This window comes from Camelus bactrianus, chromosome 34 (assembly GCF_048773025.1).
Source record: "Camelus bactrianus isolate YW-2024 breed Bactrian camel chromosome 34, ASM4877302v1, whole genome shotgun sequence".
In the NCBI taxonomy this organism is placed as follows: domain Eukaryota; kingdom Metazoa; phylum Chordata; class Mammalia; order Artiodactyla; family Camelidae; genus Camelus; species Camelus bactrianus.
The window spans coordinates 13507312-13528618 of record NC_133572.1 but is presented as its reverse complement, the minus strand read 5'-3'; the positions used below and the strand labels follow the sequence as shown (position 1 = coordinate 13528618).

The 21307-nt window shown below is 37.8% G+C and overlaps 1 protein-coding gene across 9 annotated transcripts in view; it reads left to right on the top strand.

The window, feature by feature from the left end:
* ABCC9 (ATP binding cassette subfamily C member 9) overlaps positions 1-8046 on the top strand; it is a 106567-nt gene extending 98521 nt beyond the window's left edge. For 7 of the 9 annotated variants that reach the window (XM_074357778.1, XM_074357781.1, XM_074357779.1 and 4 more), the window contains 3 exons: positions 14-147; positions 1987-2049; positions 6543-8046. In XM_074357778.1, the coding sequence (XP_074213879.1) occupies positions 14-147; positions 1987-2049; positions 6543-6680 (335 nt within the window). In that variant the 3' untranslated portion in view covers positions 6681-8046. Of the gene's footprint in view, positions 1-13; positions 148-1986; positions 2050-2839; positions 3016-6542 lie in introns of all 9 variants that reach the window. The other 2 variants (XM_074357782.1, XM_074357780.1) reach the window with 1 other exon arrangement.
* Positions 8047-21307: the final 13261 nt, after the last annotated feature.

Sequence of the window (21307 nt, the reverse complement as noted above, 5' to 3'; positions counted from 1 at the left end):
TGCTCTGATTTAGATGCCGTTGTGACGGAAGGTGGGGAGAATTTCAGCGTTGGACAGAGACAGCTGTTCTGCCTCGCCAGGGCCTTTGTCCGCAAGAGCAGCATTCTCATCATGGACGAGGCGACAGCATCCATCGACATGGCCACAGTGAGTGCATCGTCCAAGCCTATTTAAATTGATGAGTTGAGGAAAGGCACATGAAAATTCCAATTTCTTTTTTCCTGTTTGGGTTCTGAAGCCTCAGTACTGTAATTCTGAGTGTCTTCTCATTCACCTCCTTGATCCACAGCACATTGAGAATGTCAGTAAAGTCGACTTGACTCTTGTTTAAAGGGAGTTTCTATTGTCAATAAACATAAAATAAATCTGCCATCACTTTTTTTAATTGAAGTATATTCAGTTTACAATGTTGTGCTAATTTCTGGTGTACAGTATAATGCGTCAGTCATACATATACTTACATATATTTGCTTTCATATTATTTTTCATTATAGGTTATTACAAGATATTGAATATAGTTCCCTGTGCTATACAATATAAACTTATTGTTGATCTATTTTATATATAGTAGTTAGTATCTCGAAATCTCAAACTCCCAATGCCATCATTTTTAAATCCTCAAAACAGTAAAATCCCAGGGCTCAGTTGATGAGAGTACTTTCCTGTATTCAAGTATTCAAATGTTGTGTCATGGAAGTTCTAAAACAAAGTATGCAAATCTCTATTTAATCGAGTCTATTGATAATCAAAACCAATCATCTTCTAATGCAATTTGAAGAGGGATCCACTAGAATTAATAAGGACCATCTCAATGTATTCACGGTAACAAGGCAGAAACTTTGCCTTTTGAAAGAAATCATTTAAAAGCATCAAATACGTTTAAGGAGGATTTGTCTGGAAGATTGTGATTGAGTGGGGAAAATGTCACATTAAGCCACAAACTATATAAGCTAGCAATTAATGTTGTTCTTATAAAAGTTATCTTGATATTACAAGTTTGGCATCAGAAAGGACAAAAATAAAAACCTTGTTTTTTTCCTTGCTTTACACTTTAGATTGAGTAAAACTACCCAAAAAGATAAAATAGTTTCAAGATTATTAAGAGCCAATTATATAGAGATGTTAGTTTGACAAACATTTCTTTGTATTAAGTAAGACTAATCAGTTAAAGTCTCTATACAAAATTGTATAACCTTCTCAAAGTTAATTTAATTTAAAGCAATCAAATAGTTTCTAATCAAGCAATGTCACTAAGTAAACATAGCTACATCAAAATTAGTATTAATTGCTAAGGTCTTACGATATTGGAGGTTATTTATAAGGATAACAGCCTCAGTAGAGATGAGAGACAGAAAGATAAAAAGCATTAATTAATTGGTAATAAACCAAATTATTGGAAGAAATAACTCCTTCATATTAAGACCTAGGTAATCAAGCTTTGTTTCCCCACCTCTATGAGAGAGATAGAATCTTTACCCAAAACATTTTTTAAAATAAAATGATAAAAATGGTTTCCAGTGGGAATAAAAATAGTTCTTGCCAGGAATGTCCTTTTAGGGGTCAACATCCAAATTTTTGGCATGTATTAATTTTCTTCTTTTCTGACCCAAAATTTAACACTATTTTAGGGTTTCATTAGTTTTGAATACATCCCTTTTTGTGACATAATTCTAATGAGCATTTCCACGCCCATTTGGTTTCATATTCCTCCTTCAGTTTCCTGGCAATAAGTCTATCAGTCATGCCCGGTTGATCACCGAGTTTTATTTGCATTTTGAAGACACTGTAATGTGTACAGAACCCAGCCTGAGCTTGCTGGTGGGCACTGCGCCCTGTTTTACCTTCTGCAGGAGACTTAGCAGTGAACGTTCTCAGAAGAGACTGGGCGTGCTGGAGCATTATTCTTGGGGACAAAATATTATGGCAAGAGAAAGTAGTCCAAAAAAAATTCAGACTCTATTTCTTTTCTTTTTCTTTTTTTGGCAGGAAAACATTTTGCAGAAAGTGGTAATGACAGCTTTTGCTGACCGCACCGTTGTTACAATAGCTGTAAGTATGGGAGACACTTAACTTACTCCTCTTTGGGTTTTGTTCCAAGATTCAATATTCTTTATTTCTGAGCAATTAAAATATACTTGTATCAAATCCTGTATTCCTCTGCTAATAAGTCTGTCTGTGCAAAAAAGGAAAAAAGAACAGCTATGTTTCAAAAGCCTTTACCTTGTTTTTTTCCAAACGGTCTATTTCCTCCTGTAAGTTACAATGATAGAACATCCCAAATCTCAGGATTCCAGCAAGTCATGGCCAGGGCTTTGTCACCAGATACAGATGGTAGTTAGTATAGGATCATTCTTTTCTCAATAATCTAATTGATGAGCAGTGTCAGAAGCAAAATTCGTAAGTTTGACTGCCTATTCTGCTACTATTTACACGTAATTTCTCTGTTCCTATTGACTTAACTGCTTGCACAAAGAAGGCAATGAGATCCCAGCAGAGACAAATACTTTCTCTGGTTTTATTCATTTTTAAATTTTTTATTAACATATAATTAAGTCACAAGGTGTCGATTTCCGGTGTACAGCATAATGTCCCCGACATACATATACTTTCTCTGATTTTAAACAGCACCAGTCAAATTGAAGAATTGCTTAACGTTTTGTCATGCATGTTACAGCTTACTTCAAAGGGGCCATGGTTTCCTCTCTTCTCCTGCAGCTGGATGGGTTCTTACTCACGCTTAGACTTAATGTTTAACAAAACTATTTTTTAAATGAATCACTTGGACCTTTTCCCTCTTGCTGACTCTCTTCTCTTCTTTCCATTTCTCTTTTCTCTCCAGCACCGTGTCTCTTCTATTTTGGACGCAGGCCTGGTCTTAGTCTTATCTGAGGGTATTTTAGTGGAGTGTGACACTGCTCCAAACTTGCTCGCTCTCAGGAACGGCCTCTTTTCCACTTTGGTGATGACCAACAAGTAGACCATCATGAGCTCCCCTGCCGAGTACCCCCTTCTCCGGTAGTTATCTTAGCGACGTCCCCCCAGGAAGGCAAGGTTAATGCAGAGATTAAAAGGGAGGGATGTGGTGAGGGAACTAACTCCAGGGTATTACTGTACAAATCAACTCAACCAGATGCTTCAGTGATGCTCAGTACAAGTGAGGCACATAACTGTGTACTCAAACGTATACATGTGCCAGAGAGAGTATGAAAACCCGGGAGCCAGATTTACCTCTAGCCTAAGGACCAATTTCACTATTCCTTGGGGGATGTTCTGTAAGTGTCCTTAAAGCACTGTACATGTTCCTGACCTATCCTGAAGAATGCATTGTGTCATTTAGTAATTACTCAAGTTTAACCATTGACTCATGGGAGTTATGCAAGGAGTGCGTGCTCATGCTTCTGTTTTTGTGAATGGTGTGTGGAAGAATGGGTATCCTTGGAAGGGCAATTTTTTCACAGTGGCTGGAAATGACTCCCCATCTGGGCTCACCTTCTGTAAACTGGGCCTAAGTAAAGAAAAACCCACTTTCTCTTACTTTCCTGGTGAACTCAGTGATTCCTTCTGCCCTGGAGTCACCTGATTAACCCATTTACACTAAAGTGTGAATGACTTAATGAGTGAGAGAAGTAGCTACTTGAAAAAAATGATTCTATAATATTTTCAAAAAATTTCTCACTGAGAGATAAGGAGATATTTGGGGGGAGAAAGATCTTCCTGTTGCCTCCAAAAGGGCAGATTAAAATGGGGGAAAACAGACCTTTGCCTACTCAAAAGACTAGTCTTCTCTGCTCTGCGTGGAGCATGATATTGTTGGATGGTCCCACTTAGTCAACACCTGGAAGATTGCTTGAGCATAATTTGTATTTTTTCACCAAAAAATTATGTTCTCTTACCCGACTTCTGTTCTCCTACATTCACTGAATACTTTTCTGTCTATTTGTCTATCTTTCACCTGTTCCTAATTTCGAGACCACTGGTGTGGAGCTGGCCACCAGGATACTTCGAGTTCTCTCCCCTGGACACCCGGAAAGCTTTGGGGCAGGACAGATTACTGTGAGGCTCACACCAGGCTCGTAGGAGGGAGAGCTGCACCGACTTGTGGTGGACTCCCTTGTACAACGATCCCCAGTGTTATTAAGAGTCACTATTTTTCCTTCCCTGATAAAAGTTGTTCTGTTACTTCTGCCAAGTGCCACTGAAAATTGTGGAACAACTTAAAAAGATAACTTTCTCTGGCTTCTAAAAAGAAGCCCTCATTTCCCCAAAAAGTACATAGCATTTATTTTTGAAAGTGATCTATTCTTCACCCTGGATGTGGTTAATTTCTCTGGAAATATTTTGAAAATGTCATCAACGTTCCGACGACTGACACCACACTTCGTCAAGTAAAAAATATTTTGGAGTAATGGAATAAACACTGGGTATATTGAGTTCTATAGGCCAGGTTTTTCAATATTTTGGAAAAAATGAACATTTTAGAATAGCAGAGAAATGTTTATAATATTCCATTTATGGATTTGGAAGTCAAATTTTTTTTTATATTTATGATATGGTTATTGAAGAATTAATTGTTTGAAGGAAAATGCACAGCAGATATTAAACAGCTTATTAAGTTTATTTTCTTCTAAATGCATAGGTATGCATTTGGCTCTAGTTCTTTCTCAAAGATAAACAAACATTATCCTTAATTACCAGTATTTAGTGAATGATGGAGATTTGTCTCAAGATGTTCAAAATGGTGCATGTTCTAAGCTGGCATCTTTATCCCACTCATACATGTTGTTTCCCCCATAGTTGTGAGTACCAACTATGACTGCTTGCTTTTCTGAAAGCATGAACATTGTAACTACTCCAATACATGGCCTTGGGCAAATGTTAAGCCTTTGCTTCTGGGGATGGCTTCAGGTTGGACTTTGGGTTGCTTAGGTTGGACTTTGGGTTGTTAGGAGAAGACAATTTGGAAGACTGTGTAGCAGCTAAACAGAATGTTTTTCCTAGGTTTGGCAGTCCCACTAGCATGCCAGTGTTTTGACTTGCTTGATCCAGGTCCTATGGTGGCCCTGAGCCACATGTGGCTATTGAGCACTTGAAATATGGCTCATCCTAATTGAGAGGTGTTGTAAGTGTGAAATCCATACTGGATTGCAAAGACTTAGTACTGACAGAAGAAAATAAAAAAATATCACTTATAATTTTTATATTGGTTACATGTTGGAATAACATTTGGGGTATATTGGGTTAAAAGACATTATTAAAATGGATTCTACTTGTTTATTTGTGCCTGTCAACTGTGGCTCCCAAGAAATTTAAATTCCACATGCCTCACATTATATTTCTATTGGGAGCACTGGTCTTAGCAAGAGTAGTGAAAAAGCCCACTGCAAAGATTTATTTCCTTGTAAATTCTAAAAGTCAAAAAGTACAGTGGCTGACATTTATTATTTGCTTGTGTTTATCAGACAAGGTGCTGAATATTTTTTAACTTGGTTTATCTCATGGATCTTCACCAAGGCAGGTCCTATTACTACCATCACTTTACAGATGTGGAAGTTGAGGCATACAAAAGCTAAGTTTGTTGCTCAAGATGGCACAACTAACAGGGGGTGAAACCAAAACAAGAGTCCACTTTAACTTCAAGGCCTGTGTTCTTAACCATAATGCTAATATTGACAGGTGAACGATTCTCTAAAATACCAGATACTCTCTGCAAAACAGTCTGATGGCAGAGTGGAAATATCTCACACTTTGAAGTTAAGAAGCCTGGTTTTGATGCTGGTTCTGCTCCTTATTATCAAAGTGATCTGATTTATCTTTACCTCTATGAGCCCCAAGGGTGTCCCCTATAAAGTGGAGAGAGATAGCACCCACAGCTGAGGAACATTCTGATGATTAACACGTGTGTGTGTGGAGTACTTAATGTACAGTGTATGTTCAGTAAGTGATAGCTTTTATTATGATGAAGTCCTAACACCAAAGCATCTCTCCAAAGGGTACCATGTGGGGAGAGAGAATGAATGAGTGGCAGGGATGCCTAAAGACAAAAAGACAGCATGCCTAACATCGTGGATAATTCCTTCTAACACTGCATGCCAGAATGGACCTCTCCACGTTGTCTTCCCAGAACTGAACCACCTTCTGGAGTTCTCCAAATTGTGTGTTGGCCCAGGGAATTAGTTGACTCTACACAAGAGATAATTTTAGTCTAGACTAAACTATAACCTAACTGGTTCACGATGGCTCTGCTTATTTAATTTATTTGACAGACATCTGTTAGCCTGTTTATACTACCATGAAAATGACGAAATTCCTATATTAGCTACACTCAGTTTGATACAACCTATATAAAACACTGGCCGGGGTTTCAAAGTATGTAAATAAATCGTACTTTAAATAAGAAAGAAAAAGAGGGTCTGTGCCCCTTGCACCTCCTGGCTCCCCAAGATAAAAAAATGTCCTTGAATAATCGCTGAAATATGCATTTTCCATTGCTTTGGCTCGTGCCTGAAATTTGTAACGAATACTTGTGTTCTATTCACTCACAGCATCGGGTTCACACTATCCTGACGGCGGACCTAGTTATTGTGATGAAGCGAGGAAATATTTTAGAATATGACACTCCAGAAAGCCTCTTGGCCCAGGAAGATGGAGTATTTGCTTCTTTCGTTCGCGCAGACATGTGAAGGGATGTCTTCAAACCATACGTGTATTTAGCACAACACCGTCATAATCTACTTTAATGGATCATGAGCTCAACCTTTGGAAAGTGGCATCTTAAACTTCGACACATTTTTGTAAAGTTTACTTGTTCTGTTGTGGGACTTTGTAACGAGTAATGATAACACTTTATCAGCTAATATTGTGTTTTCTGTGTTGACATCTCTTCTTCCTGGTTTCTTTGTTTTGTTTTCCAAGCTATTATTGCTTCATACGCTCGTTACTGATGTTTTTCTGGTGATTAAGCCATATTACCTTTAAAAATAACAGGTTGTATTAAAACATGTAAGCTCCTGTATGTGGTAAATCAACAGCTATATTTAAGTCTGAAATAGCTCTCAGGCGTGGAAGTTACAGTGAGGATTCAGTATTATTACACTCTTCTTTGTGAGAATAAAATTTTCTTTGTGTTGGTGTCTCCAGATGTTGGAAGAAATTAAAAAGAGGACAGGTTTTCTAATCAGTTAGAAAATGAACCCCTAAAATTCATGATCTACTATCTGAGACTTTTTTCTGTACTCATTACCATTAGTAACACAGATGTTTCTTTATTGGTTTCTTTTTTTCCATCTAAATTGTTTCCAGTCACCAACAGGTTGTCATATTTTTAATAACTCTGTAAAGCCAAAACCTTAACTAGAAAGATCATAAAAAGAGTTTGAAAAATTTGAAAAATGACACCAAAGTTTCCACTGTTCCCTGTCTAGTAGGAGCAGGGGTCTTAAGATACCAGGTATAATGTGCCTTTTCCAGACTGAAGTTCAGAAAGTAATTAGGTTTAGTCCTGCAGTGGCAGGACAGCTTCAGCTTTCCATGATTTAATCATTAGATGTGGTTATGATCCTCAAGCCCTGCAATTCCACATTTTTTCAAGATTCAGGAACATAGGCAAGTGGCCTTATTTTCACAAAATACACGTATACATACATACATGAATATACATATGTAGGTATGTATATATTAAAAACATGTTTATTTCTAGGAGGAAGAGGGTATCTTTTAGACATTTATTTCCATTGGTGTCATACATGTATACATTTGCTCCTGCTCTCATTTTAATGTACATGTAAAAGGTGTATCAAAATTTTATTCTAATTTTAATGTGCATGTTAAGAGTACGTCAGAATTTATGGGATATTAGTGTTATGCTTTGCTTGAATATAAATAAAGTCAAAAAATACTCAAAAGTCATGCTAGCAGCCAAAGCTTTCTACTGCAATTCTGTGCCCATCTGGTAAATATCATTGATTTTCATGTGAGGATTCATGTGCTTGTAAGATTTTTGAAGAATTACAGTTGATGGAAAATGACAATATACAGTCCCTTCCTGTAGTTCTTGTCTTCAGTTTATTGTATTGTATATTCATACTTGGAAAATCTGTAATGTTTGTGTATCCAGAACTTAGGACTGGGCTGGCACCTGAATATAGAGTCCTGACATTTACCTAAAATAAGTTTCACAAAGATGGACAAAAGTGTTCCTCGTTATTTAGCTTGAATTGTCACCTTTTGTAGTATATATATAAACTGCACTGGGAAAAAATTCCTCATATTGTTTCCTGAAAGCAAAACAGAACAAAATCAGTAACTATTGATTTGATCTTGAAAATATTTCCTAAACAATCCACCCATCTCCTGGAAGTATTTCTGCTATGCAAATGCTTTGTAAGGCTAAATTTACACGATGCTTAGTCCCAAGTTATTCCTCACTCTTACAGAGAAATGGGGATTTACCCTTAGAAATAATCCCTCACAATATTTGTAAAGTATACTGCTAACGTAATGTCAGCAGAAGCATATCTAACTCTGCTAAACAGGAAATCACACCACTTTTACACCTAAATGGTTACTGGTTCCCATATAACCTGTAGTCACTGAAGTTGAGTGTTTAATTATTTACAAAACTAAATTGAGTCAAATTTCAAGGATGATTTTTTAAATTGTTTAATCACTTGTGTTATACACATGATCTTTGAATCTAGACATGACTCATCTTGAAATATGTTTTTACTAAATAGATGCATATTTATAGAAGACCAGCCTTTCCCAAATCAAATTTCATATTCACAAATTTACATCTAAATTCACCAAATCAGTTTTACCAATTGTAACTCCTTAATATTCGTTAAAAGCAGTAAGTACATTAAGCTTTATGTGAAAATAGCAAGGTTACTGATAATGTTGAGAGAGAAATAATACTCCTCTTAAAGGATTGTGCATCCTCTACTTTCATGCTCTTCCTCATGATCAATTCAAAAGTCAACTTCACTCTGGATTAGATACCAGAAGGCCCCTCTGAGTAACTGATACTTGATGTCCGGGACCACGTCCTGTTTGTCTCTGTGCCCTTGGCTTATAACACAAGTGCCTGGACCACAGCAGGCCCCAATAAGTGTAGTTGATTGATCCATTGATCAATTTCACCACTAGCCACGTGCCTGTAACTCTTCGTTTTCTGTGTTATGTTTATCCTACTGTAAAAATACATTGCTTTGGTGTTGTATAATAAATTACTCTTTTTGTTTGCTCGATTAAAAAGGGTGATCATTCTTCCACTTATAATACCATTCATTGGATATCAATCAGGACTGATCAATAGATGTGAATTAACACCAGTTGACAAGGCAATATCTGATCATCCTTTGACAATTTTGTTTCACACCTGCCACAGCCATGCACTTCATTAGTTTTATATAGAGGGTCTAGGGAAGTTTCCATCAAGTGGAAAAGTTATATCATTAAATTTTATTACATCTCTAGTAGCTGGATGTCTGGACTTTTTCCGAAGGTTTATTGATCAGTTCTTATGGTTGTCTTCCAATATATCTCTTGTCACTTATTTGGTGCTACATTCTTTGGAGCTCTGTGACTTACACTACTATGATAATTCCCTTATGAACCCATTATCCAGAGTTAAGTGCAATCTTCTCATCTTAAACCTTTTAGCATAAGAAACAGTAGCCAAGAGGCTGTATCCTGTAACTTAAGCTGAATTTTTTCTTTAGTAACTACACATCATTTACAACAGGTTTGCTCAAGCATTGGTGAGGTTCACCTAGCTCAAACTCTTCTGTGACAAGGCTTGTAGATGTATTTCTAGCAAGTGCCTCTAGGTAAGATTTATAATTGGCCAAGTTTGGGAGTCACTGATCTACCCCAGTCACCACCCTCTTTTCTTTTTATTACACATAACATGCTTGTGGAAGGTGATCTCCGCATGCTTCCTGTCTTTGCCGTGGTTAACCTATCCTGGACTTCCAGAACACGTCTCTCCGTGTCATTGGATGAATTGCCTTAGTTCCATCATAAGGGAAACGTAGTGAAATGAACTGAAACTTGGCTGAGAAGATAGAAACAGGGACTCTGAATGTTATTTTTATTTTGTTTTGTGGTTTAATTAGCAATATGCGATCTAAGGGAAAAGTTTCTCACCAAGATGCAAAGCTTTTCTCCCCTACATCTGAATTACCTGTTTAATCATTTGCACATTGCTCTGCTGAATTTGAATTCATATTTTCAAACGTTCATAGTGTGTAAATGTGACCAGTTTAGGGAGGTTTCACTATCAATATTTCACAAGATGGAAGGAAGGCAGATTGCCTGTGACAGTGATTCCCCATTCCACCTTCACATTTTTCCTATAGGTAACATCATTGCTGACATACGAAAGCTGATAGATTCGTTCTACATATGCACTCCATGGGATTTAAATTATTGCTTTTTCTATGGGCTGTAGCTAATTTCCCTTCCCTAGGCATTCATCCTACGATCACCAATGCCCTGTTTCTAAATTGACAAAGATTAAGGGAGTCATACCTCGCTAAAAATGTTAACTGGCTGGAAGAAGAATGCCTTCTGGGATCTCAGTGCCACCAACCATCACAGACCATCTTCAAATATATACAATATATTAATGGCAAAGAACTGTTTTCAGACGATTGATTTTTTTCACTTCATCTGTCCCTTGCATAAAATAAATAACTTGTTCCTATAAAAGCAACAGTGCAACACAGGTTAATGCTGCTTCACTCTCATTTTTCTCTTAGCGAGGGCTACAGTATGTGCTATTTATACACGTTATCAGTTTTTATGAAGGGAAAGACTATTGACCTTTAATATTATCAGAACCAAGTGAATTTAGGCCAACTGTTCCATATCTAAGTATTTGTACTTTGACTCATAGTAGTTGGAGCTTTATTCCAAGACTAGGTAAGTAAAGAGCAATTTTTTTAAATTCTTAATCTCTTTCAGATACCCGAAATGTTCATTAATCCTTTGATAGACATACACAGAATCCTCCACAGTTTCAATCCAAAGAAGTGTACTAGGAACCTTCTTTCACACGTTATTTCTCCACTTCTCTGTCCTGACCTCTCAGTACACGTGGGTGTCCCCCACCACCCCAAGCACACATACGAGTGTATATATTCACATCTATCTTAACTTGCTGCCTTAAAGATGTATATAGTTGCTATGAATTTTTACAGCATATATTAACACAATGCATAGATAAGTCAAGTACAAGTGCTTAGAACGGACGTCCTAAAGAGATCCTTACAATTGCAAAATTTTTCAAATGTATCTTCCAGAGACAAAGTCACCTTAGGAAGAAATTTCACTTCTTGATAAGTCATAAAATGTATTTCCGATGATAGGAAGTTCAACCCACTTTTTCTACCAGTTTTTAAGATAACAGTGGCAACACTTTGCTGGGTTACTGTGAGCAGGTTCTTTTTAGTCCGACAAAGGGATGATAGTAATTGTTAAGAAAGGTAGTGAACTGGGCATTTTTGAAAGGTGGTTGTCCCACTACTAGAGGCGGCTGCCTGAGCATCAACTTTGGTTATTTCATCTTGATTGATAATCTGTTGACTATCTGCTAAGTGTCACCTTTGTGTAACAAAGTGTGAGTCAGAGAGATCATTTGTCAGGGAGTACAAAGTTTTCTAGTATATGAAAAACAGTATAAAATCTTCTGAAAGAACTACCTTTATTGTCCTTATTTTACAGATGAGAAAACTGAGGCTAGTATTTAAATGAATTACCCCCAAATCATTGATTGAAAATCTGTCTGAATCCAGAGATGGCACTTTTAAAACATGAAGGGATGGGAGTAGAGAGACAGGGGTGCTACTGACAGGATGCTTGTGCACTGGAATCTAGGAAATGCAGACCTATTGGATGTCAGGGACAGTGAGGACTGGGCCAAGTTCAGGCACCGTCCACTCCCTAATTCTCTTTCTCTGTCTTCGCGGCTCCCTTCTGCCCTTCTGTGTGGCCTTTTCCATCCCTCTGTCTACTCCGCTCTCATCTGGCCGGTGCAGCCTCTATGACCCACTCCTCTCTCAGATGAAATCTTGGAGCGCCCGGATCCACAACCATCTCCATTTCTCAGACTGTCAATTTCCAAGTATCAACATCTGCTTTGTTAAGCTCATCTTTTTATCTTACGTGTGACTGAACAAATCTGCATTACCTCACTGTGGGTTAAGGATCCACCTCTGGCCTAAAAAGCTGTGGCCAGAAGGTATAAGCCAATTGGAAGTCATGTCTTCTGCTGAGAAGAATTTAACACATCTGGAGAGTGACATGAAAACAAGAATATGAACTCAAGTCACAACCAGTAGTTCCAGAAAAAGAGTGATGAGACTGCACTGGCTACTGGCTGTCTTCCTTTGGGGGGGAAAAAAAGGGGGAATTTGGAGAGAGGAAGAACAGTCACATGAGCACGAGAGTGAGGTCGTTGACTAAACTCTTGGGCATTCTTCATGTGTTCCCACACCTACCTTTGCACCAGAGAGAGGGAAAGTCCAAAAGGAGGACGTAATTTTCTTTAAAAATAGAAAACAAGACAAAATCTCCTGTCATAAGCAATTACCTCCAAGTCTTGACTTTGGAGCCCAAGTTTTATTTCCCTGTGGGAATGGCTGCGTAACACATAGCCTGTGGAACTTCTTTTTCACAGCCAACCATTCAAAATGAGCAGTAACACTCACCTGGGGTTGCACCATCCCACTCATGTAAGGAGTCTCAACCCATATGGCAATCACAAGCATACTTTAGAGAGGCACCCCCCAATTCTCCCAGAGACCTATCACTTCAATTTCTAAGTGCCAAGCACTTGGTCCAGGCACTGAACTTGCTGTCGCCTTGGTGAACGGGCAAGAGAAAGTGGCAAAAGGCAGATTTGGGGTGACAAAAGTTCACCTGAAAATAGGAGCTTCTTTTCTTTGTTCCCACTTGACTGAACTTCCAGCGTATATTAGATGCAGTAAAATTTTATATTGGAAACACAAGGCATCTAGGCTTTTGGCCAAAAACGTAGGGAAAAAATTAGCAAGCCTTAATATTTCATGGGAAATTCTTGGCTTAAATAATATTTTAATAACGCTTAGCTACGTGTGCCAATAAAGCCTAGAGATGACATAATGATTTATGATTTAAATATCATATAATCTCGGTAATGTCTAGTACCGTCTTGTATTAAACATGAGAGAGCAAATACCCGGTGAGGGAGCTGGGTGGGGAAGCGGCAAAGAACAGAGGAGTAATGCGAAATCAATGCAGGTATCAGGAGAGTGCAGACTGCCTAAATCATCTTATTAAAAATCTGGTGAAAGTATAATAATAGCTAACATGTACGGAGAAGATGGGCTATGAGCCTCACAAGGAGAATCTCATTTAATCTTGACAAACATTCTGTGAGGTAAGCATTATTATCCCCATTATAGAGCTGAGTTTCAGACTGGCTTACTTGCTGAAGATTTAGCAGAACTGAGATGCAAATCCAGGCAATCTGACTTCAAAGCTCACACTCATAGCCATAGTGTTGCACTAGACTAATGACTAAGTTAGGGAATCAGGGCAGGGAGGGTACAGCTCAGTGGTAGAGCACATGCTTAGCATGCACGAGGTCCTGGGTTCAATCCCCAGTGCCTCCATTAAAAAAATAAAAGTAATTTTAAAAATTAGTGAACCAAGTAAGTTCTCCTGGGAATAAATGATTTATATGATATGTGATATATGATAAAAAAATGGTTATGTCAGTCTATGTAGAACTATGAAGACCTGAGTTCTCGCCTTGGTTCTATCATATATTGAATGAATGACCTTGGACTTACCATTGAAAGCCTGAGTTTCCATTTCCTCATTTGCAAAAAGGGGAACAAGAAAGCATGATGGAGGAAGGCAGCCACTGCCTGTTGACCTCACTGGGTTTTTGTGAACCTCAAATTAAATGATGGGGAAAGAATTTCATGATTTGAAGAGCACATTCTGATATGAAATATTAGCATTGAGGACCCACTACATATGCCACATCTTAGTAGTATTACAGGGATTTTTTTTTTAAGAACAAAAATAAGCTTTTTCCTTCTTAAAAAGTTTGATAGGATTCCAATTTTACAATGGTGAGATGATACATTCAAGTTGAAATATTATAGAACAATGGCTCCAGAATACTGATATCCTTGAGGTTGGAAAAGGTGAATGCAAAATCAGTCTGCTGGGGGTCGAACCTAGCTCCCCTGGGGAGGAGAAAAAAATCAATTAAATTAACTCACATTCAAAATTAAAACCACTAGGATAGGAATCAAGAGACACAATGAATAAGAGTATTTGCACAAGAACTAGAAATAATAAAACAATCTGTAAGAGATTTTTAAATATGTATATTTGCCAAAAGGGAAGTGAAAACGTACTCAATATCATTCTTTGTCAGGAATGCAAATAAAAATTGCAAATTAAAAACAGCCACCTACCCACTAAAATGACTAAAACCACAAAGATTGACAATACCAAGTGTTGGTGAAGGTGGAACTCTACACTGTTGAGTGTGAATGCATAACAGTAGGGAAAGCTGGCTGTTTTCACTAAGGCTAAATATGTCCCTTTAACAGGACTCAACATTTCCATTCCTGGGCACTAGAGAAATGAGTCCGTGAAAAGACTTGTACTGAAATGTTCAGAGTAGCTTTATTCATAAGAATCAAAACAAAAACAAAAACAGCCCCAAATGCCCATCAACAGGAGGATGGCTAAATAAACAGTGGCTGAATCACACAATGAAATACTATTACTGGTATACGAAACGATATGGCCACAGCCCACAAACATTACGGTGCGGGAAAGAAGACAGATAGCACACGGCGTCTTTATACATGATTTCATGTATCCCACGCTCAGCAACAAGCAAAACAAACTGATAACAAAATAAGTTATAACAGAGTTAGCTCTGGTGGGGAGCAATGAGGGTGTGGAAAGGGGCAGAGGAGGAAATTTTCTAGGGTGATAGACATGTTTTATGTCTTGATCCGTGATCTGTATGGCAGCTACATAGTTGTATACAGAAGTCTTTAAAAGGCGGGGAAAAGAGAAATTAATTTAAAATAACCAAATAGAACTTCTAGAAAAGAAAAAAAATCCATTAACATTGTAAATCAACTGTACTTCTGTGGGGAGGGGTATATAGCTCATTGGGAGAGCACATGCTTGGTATGCACAAGGTCCTGGGTTCAATGGCCAGTACCTCCATTAAAAAGAAATAAGTAAGTAAATAAACAGAATAGCTCCCCACCCCCACACACAGAAAAACAAATTAAAAAAATATATATACTTCAATTTTTAGAAGTCATTAAAAAGCCATCAAAATTAAAAATTCAATGGATAGATTAAATAGTAATTAAGCTTAAAGGATGAGAGACTTCTTTCCATTGGAAACAGATCTAGCATGTATCTAGAATGCAACACAGAACAAGCCGGTAGGAAACAAGAATACTGGAAAGTTGTGGAGGACAGAATTAGAAGGTCTGAAATCAGGGTCCCAGAGGGAAAAAAAGAGAATGAGGAGGATTTGAAGAGCCAAGAACTATTCTGAAAAAATTTGGACTCAGATGATTTCAAGAAGTAGCTAATCCTTATTTTATTTAAACTATTTCAATCCATAGACAAAGAATACGCATCAGTTCTTTTTACAAAGACTCATAACATTTATCCAAAATCAGGCAGAGATACCACGGGCAGATAATACAGACCAATCTCATTTATAAATATTTATGCAAAAATCCTACATAAATATTAGGAAAAATAATCCAGCAATTTTTTAAAATAACAATTTACCATGACCAACTGGAATTTATCACAGGAATGTAAAAATAATTCAATTTTTTTTAACCTAGTGACTTTATTTACTGTATTAACTGGCCAGGACGGGGGAAAGAAAAAGTCATTTTGGTATATGCTAAAAAGGCCTTTTATGTAATCCATCATCCATTATTGATTTGAAAAACACAGAAAAATAGAAAAACATACACAACCTTACAATGCTAACTAGGTAAATTATATATTCTGGAAGCATTTTCTCAAAATCCTTAAGAAAAATATGCCCTTAACCAGCACTATTATTTATTTACTCTTGATCCAAAAATACTAGCAAATGCAGGTTAAGAAAACATATGTTTTCATAATAAGTTAAGTAAATGTTAATTAAGGAAGTTGCATTAAAGTTATAATTATTTGAGAAAATATTATGTTTTAAGTGTCATTGGCCTGTGCTAAATTCTTCACGTACCCACCTCATTTAATCTATACAACTCTGAGAGGTAGATGGTAGTATCTCCATTTCACAGAAGAGAAAGTTGAGGTACGAAGTGATTGTGTTGTTCAAAGCCACCAACCAAGGAAATGGCAGAACTGATCTTTCTGACTCTAAAGCTAAAACTACGAATTGAAGCAAAAAGTATATTTTATGCAACTTACACAATTCCTCAACTAAAAAAAAAAGACTCAACAGAAAGGATAGCATTTTATTACCTGATTTATTCTAACAGTAAAGGAAGTAATTCGACATTTTAAATTAGCACCAGATATCAAATATTTAATTCTAATAGGAAACTGTTTAGAAAACTGACCTCGTGAAAGCTTTTCTGGCACAGGTAATTTCTACCTAAGGGAAAATTCAGGTCATTTAAAAGCAGAAAAAAATCCTGGCAAATGATCATTGGGGTCAATGAGTCTGAATATGACTTTAAAAATTTCAACTTCTCTAATCCCTTATGCAGGAGGCATTTTTTGAAAGGTGGCAATAAGGAGCTCCCTACAGAGAGTTCTGGAAAATGTCAGGTTTCTCTTTCCAAGCACCGTATGAGTCACTGATTTATTCAAAACACAGTGACGTGAAAGCTTAGCCATGGATCAACACATTGTTGGGAACTGCTACTTCCCCAAGAGCTTCAGAGAAGCTTATGGCAAGACAGATCCCAGGCTCATGCGAACTTGCCTTTCTTTGGCATCAGAATATCAAGGCATAATTTCAAGGGCTGGGAAAAAGGAACAATGACAGCTACTATTCCTCATCTCTTGGAAGAGACCCTACCAGCTTTACTTAGCACTAGCATTTTGCACCCTACTGGCAGAAAAGAATTACCACGGCTACTCTCTGCTTGATGGAAGGAACCACTTTTCTCTTGGAGACACTCTTATAGTAAACCAGACATGTTGATGTCCTGGGTCCTTATTTTATTACCAGTATCTTGGCTGGCTCCATTTCAGTCCCAAGTCTTGATTAAATTCAAGTGTTGAGGCGATGCCAGTACAAGTATTGGATGGTTAGCATTCTGAAGGTTGGTGAGATCTCAAAAATAATACTCAAGCCTATAAAACGGTATTCTCCTGTGTTTTCTGTTTTTGGTCTTAGATGCGGAAAAATAGCTAAATAATAGTTATAGGAATCTGTGGGTCTATCCCTTCCCCTTTCCACTGCTATGCCCAGCTCTGAGATCTTTTTGACAATCACTAAACCCAAACCAGCCCTAATTATTAATATGAACTGACATTTAGAAGTACTTATAACAGGCCAGCCACCATCCTAAGCAATTTACGTGGATTGTGCCATCTTGTCCTCAGAATGATTCTGAGTTTCTTAAACTTAAGAAGACAGGAGAGTCTCCAGGGAAATTTGGGGGGGGGGGATTTATTTTATATATTTATTTTTAGAGGAGGTACCAGGGATCGAACCCAGGACCTCTTGCATGCTAAGCTCTCACGTTCTACCACTTGGGTTATCCCCTCCCTACTCAGGGAAACTTTTAAATGTGCTTTATTAGAAGCACTTATACCTTCTCATGAAAGATGTTTTAATTTGGGAGCCAAAGATACTCTATCTTATTCCATCCTTCCTCCATGAAAGCCTGAAGGGGCATCAGCGTTTCCCATGTAGCAGGACCACTGGATTAGCAATTATCCCTCTGAGATATTTTTCAGTGAAAAGAGTTTGGGATGAGGGATCAGATGTTTTGTGTTTGTTGTAGTGTTCTACCTGCTAGATATTTGATTTTAGATGTCATTGTGCTGTACTCTAATCGACTCGTGTCAGATGAGGAAAATAACCTAATTTTCACAGAGTTGCCCCCACGATTAGCTCAATGTTTTTCATCACCTGGAATACGCAGGCTCTCAGGCTTCATGCATCGGGTAAATGGAGACATGAGGAGATCAGTGAATGCATTTCCCACGTTTCTCATCTCATCTCCTGCTTTTCCTTGTTTGCATCTGATACATTGATCTTCTCACTGTTCTTCAAACACATCAAGCTTTTATACTTGCTCTTGAGCTGCCTGGGCACTTGGATGATTCTTTTTTCAAATTCCACCTTCTTCAAGAGGCCTCCTCTGAACTCTATGCAAAATTGCCAATCCCTGGCCCCAGGTCATCTCAATCCTTATCCTGTTTTACTCTCTTTGCAAGTCTTAGCACCACTGGTAAGTATATAACGTATTCCTTGTCTACTTGTTTGCTAACAGCTTCCTCTCTAAGAACGCACTGGAGCAGGAACTTTGACTTGTTTCCCTGGTTATAATAAGAAGGTAGTGATTGTTATGAACACCCCCTTCCTGACGCTCAGACTCACACCTGTCAGCTGGCAGAAGTTCGAGGCGCTAACCATGCAAGCTGGATGGAGATCTTTCTCATTGACGGTTCTAATGGAGATCGGTGAGGCAACGGGGTGACATAATTTAAAGGAGAGTGAAGCTCTGTCCCTCATTTGTGCACATAAATAGATACATATCTCGAAAAGAAATGTTCTCTGAACTCATTGGAATGGATAAGTATGAACAGTTATACTATCATTCCCATTTCATGATAACTCCAAAAAAGTGAGTTTATAACATGCTGTTTTGATTATTAGTTTATGTAACAGTTTTATTAAGCTGATTCCAAACCAATATGTTCCAAAGTGGTTTATATGAGGACACTAATAAAGCAGCACACCAAGCAAACAGACCAACTGTTATTTGGGCTGCTAACATGAATTGTTTCCATTGTCATTTTGAAGACTCTCCAAATTCTTAAGTCTAATATGGCTCAGGAAAACCCAGAGTTTTAAATTCACAAGTCAAGTCAAAGGTGAGGTCATCAAATGCAAAGACTTCACCGTTTATCTCAAGAGAGCTTTCAAGGACTTCACGGATTTGTGTTTGATGATCGAAGCAGCAGACAAACAGGAAGAGTATCAGCCTTTCTTCACTTGTTTGAAGGCACCTGACAAACTTTGCTTCTTAAGAGAATGAGAATTGCAGAAACTTCTTTATCTGCAAATAAGATGCTTAAAGGGTCTAAAAGGACTCTAAAAGATGTTTACTTATAAGTGAACAGATATCCTTGAATTGCTTCTCAATCATTGCATCAATCTCTCCGGGACGTAACATGAACAGATTCTTGCAGGATTCCTGAATAGTTAAGAAAATCATAAAATTTAAAGCTAGCTCTGTTCTAAACCTATTGTAGGTCTCCTCTAGGAGTAAAGCACAAATTAGTCTTCATTCCTGAAAAAACAGTTAGGAAATTATAGAACAGAGAAGAAAACTCTCAGTGGACGGCAGCAAAATAGTGATTAAATAAGGAGACCCGTCACATAAGCCTGAAGTAGCAAGTGCGTTCTTGAAGAAATTGATTTCCTTCACAAATTTCTCAGAGGTAAATTTAAATGTTCATTCTTTGGAACTTAATATGAGAAGACGAGGAGTAAATGGCGAGGAACTAGAGATCAAGCAATAATAAATATTTATTGAGATGCTACTGTGTGTCCAGAAAGACCTTCAGGGATACAGATACATCTCCATCAGGCTCAAAAGTTGTCAAGGGAAACAGAGCCAGCCAATGCCAAGTGTAACATCTAAGTAAGGTTAAGAACTACATGTCCTCATGCAGCTTTCATGCAGTGCAGAAAAACTACTTAAAGAAAAAAGACATAAAGAGTTGGTTTTAAAAAAAAAATCAGGAAAGGAACAGAAAGGGAAAAGAAAAAGCCTGTAATATTTTTATAGTACACCTTCTCCACCTTTTTTTCCCAAAGGGCTGCTATGTGTCTTTAGGTGTATTATTGCCAAAAATTTACTTATTAACTTCTTAAAATTAACTTTCATTATGTGTAGTCTTCATGCCCTTACTGTGAACTAATCAACTGAAAGTACTGACTACTAAAAAGTGAGGTGTAAAGTCTGTCATTTCAAAAGAAGTCCAACCCTTGACTTGAAATCGCCCATTTAGAAGACTGTATCTCATTAGAAAAAAATTGAATCCTAAGAGTGTGTTATAGCAAAAAACTAGAATTTTCACAGGATTCGGATGTGGACTTGCTGCAAATCTTCCCATAATTCTCCTCAGTGGTCTACTTCTTACTTAATTTTCCTACTATTTCTCTGTCATCACAATACATGTCACTGTCGCCTGTGACTTTATGCTTTCCCCATATTGGCCCTGTAGCATTCCTTTTGTATTTGTTTGTATATTGTCTACTGACATTGCCATTCTCCCCTGATCTCTTTCCTTCTCTAATTAACACAATAATTTCCAGCGTCCCCTTCTGCCAGTCACAGAGTTTTGGAGCCTGAAGGGACTCTACTTAGCAACGTAACCCTCAATGCCATCTTGGCCTCTTTTTCCTGATCAACCTCCTAAAGCAGGTGCTTGGTGTTGTCCAATCAAAATCCTTACCACTACTGCCTAACGACTGTCCAAACTCCTTTTCGTTAAGTCTGTCTATGTATATTTTTTTCAAGGCACCAACATGGTCTTCAGCCTTACCTTTCCAGTTCATTGATTCAAAAGTAGTCTTTGAGCCCCTCTGTATTGTAAGCTGTGCTACAGGCTTAAGATACAAAGATTAATCACAGCCCTGCCGTTTTACCGGTTGTTGGGATAGGTGCAAGGCGGTGGAACAAGTCCATGAATAACCCATTTTGTGTTCAGAGTGGTGGTGGCAGGGGCTGCCCACGAAGCACTGGACTCAGGCACCCAGTCCTGCTATTTTGCTCACGTTGCGTCATCAACTCTGATTAAATTAGTTTGTTACTGAACCACGACCCACTCTTGTCAATCCTCCATCATTTTGTTCATGATCTTCCTTCTCAGTGGAGAAAAGCCTTTTCCTGGCTTTTCTGCAAACCCAAATACATCTGGTCTTTCAAAGACTAGATCAGATGCCAAATAATCCATGAAGCTTTCTTTCCTTATTCTTCCAGTCCTAATATCTATAATTTGAATTCCCATGGCACTTCGGTTGTGTTTCCTTTCCATTCTAATCACATCCTTCCTT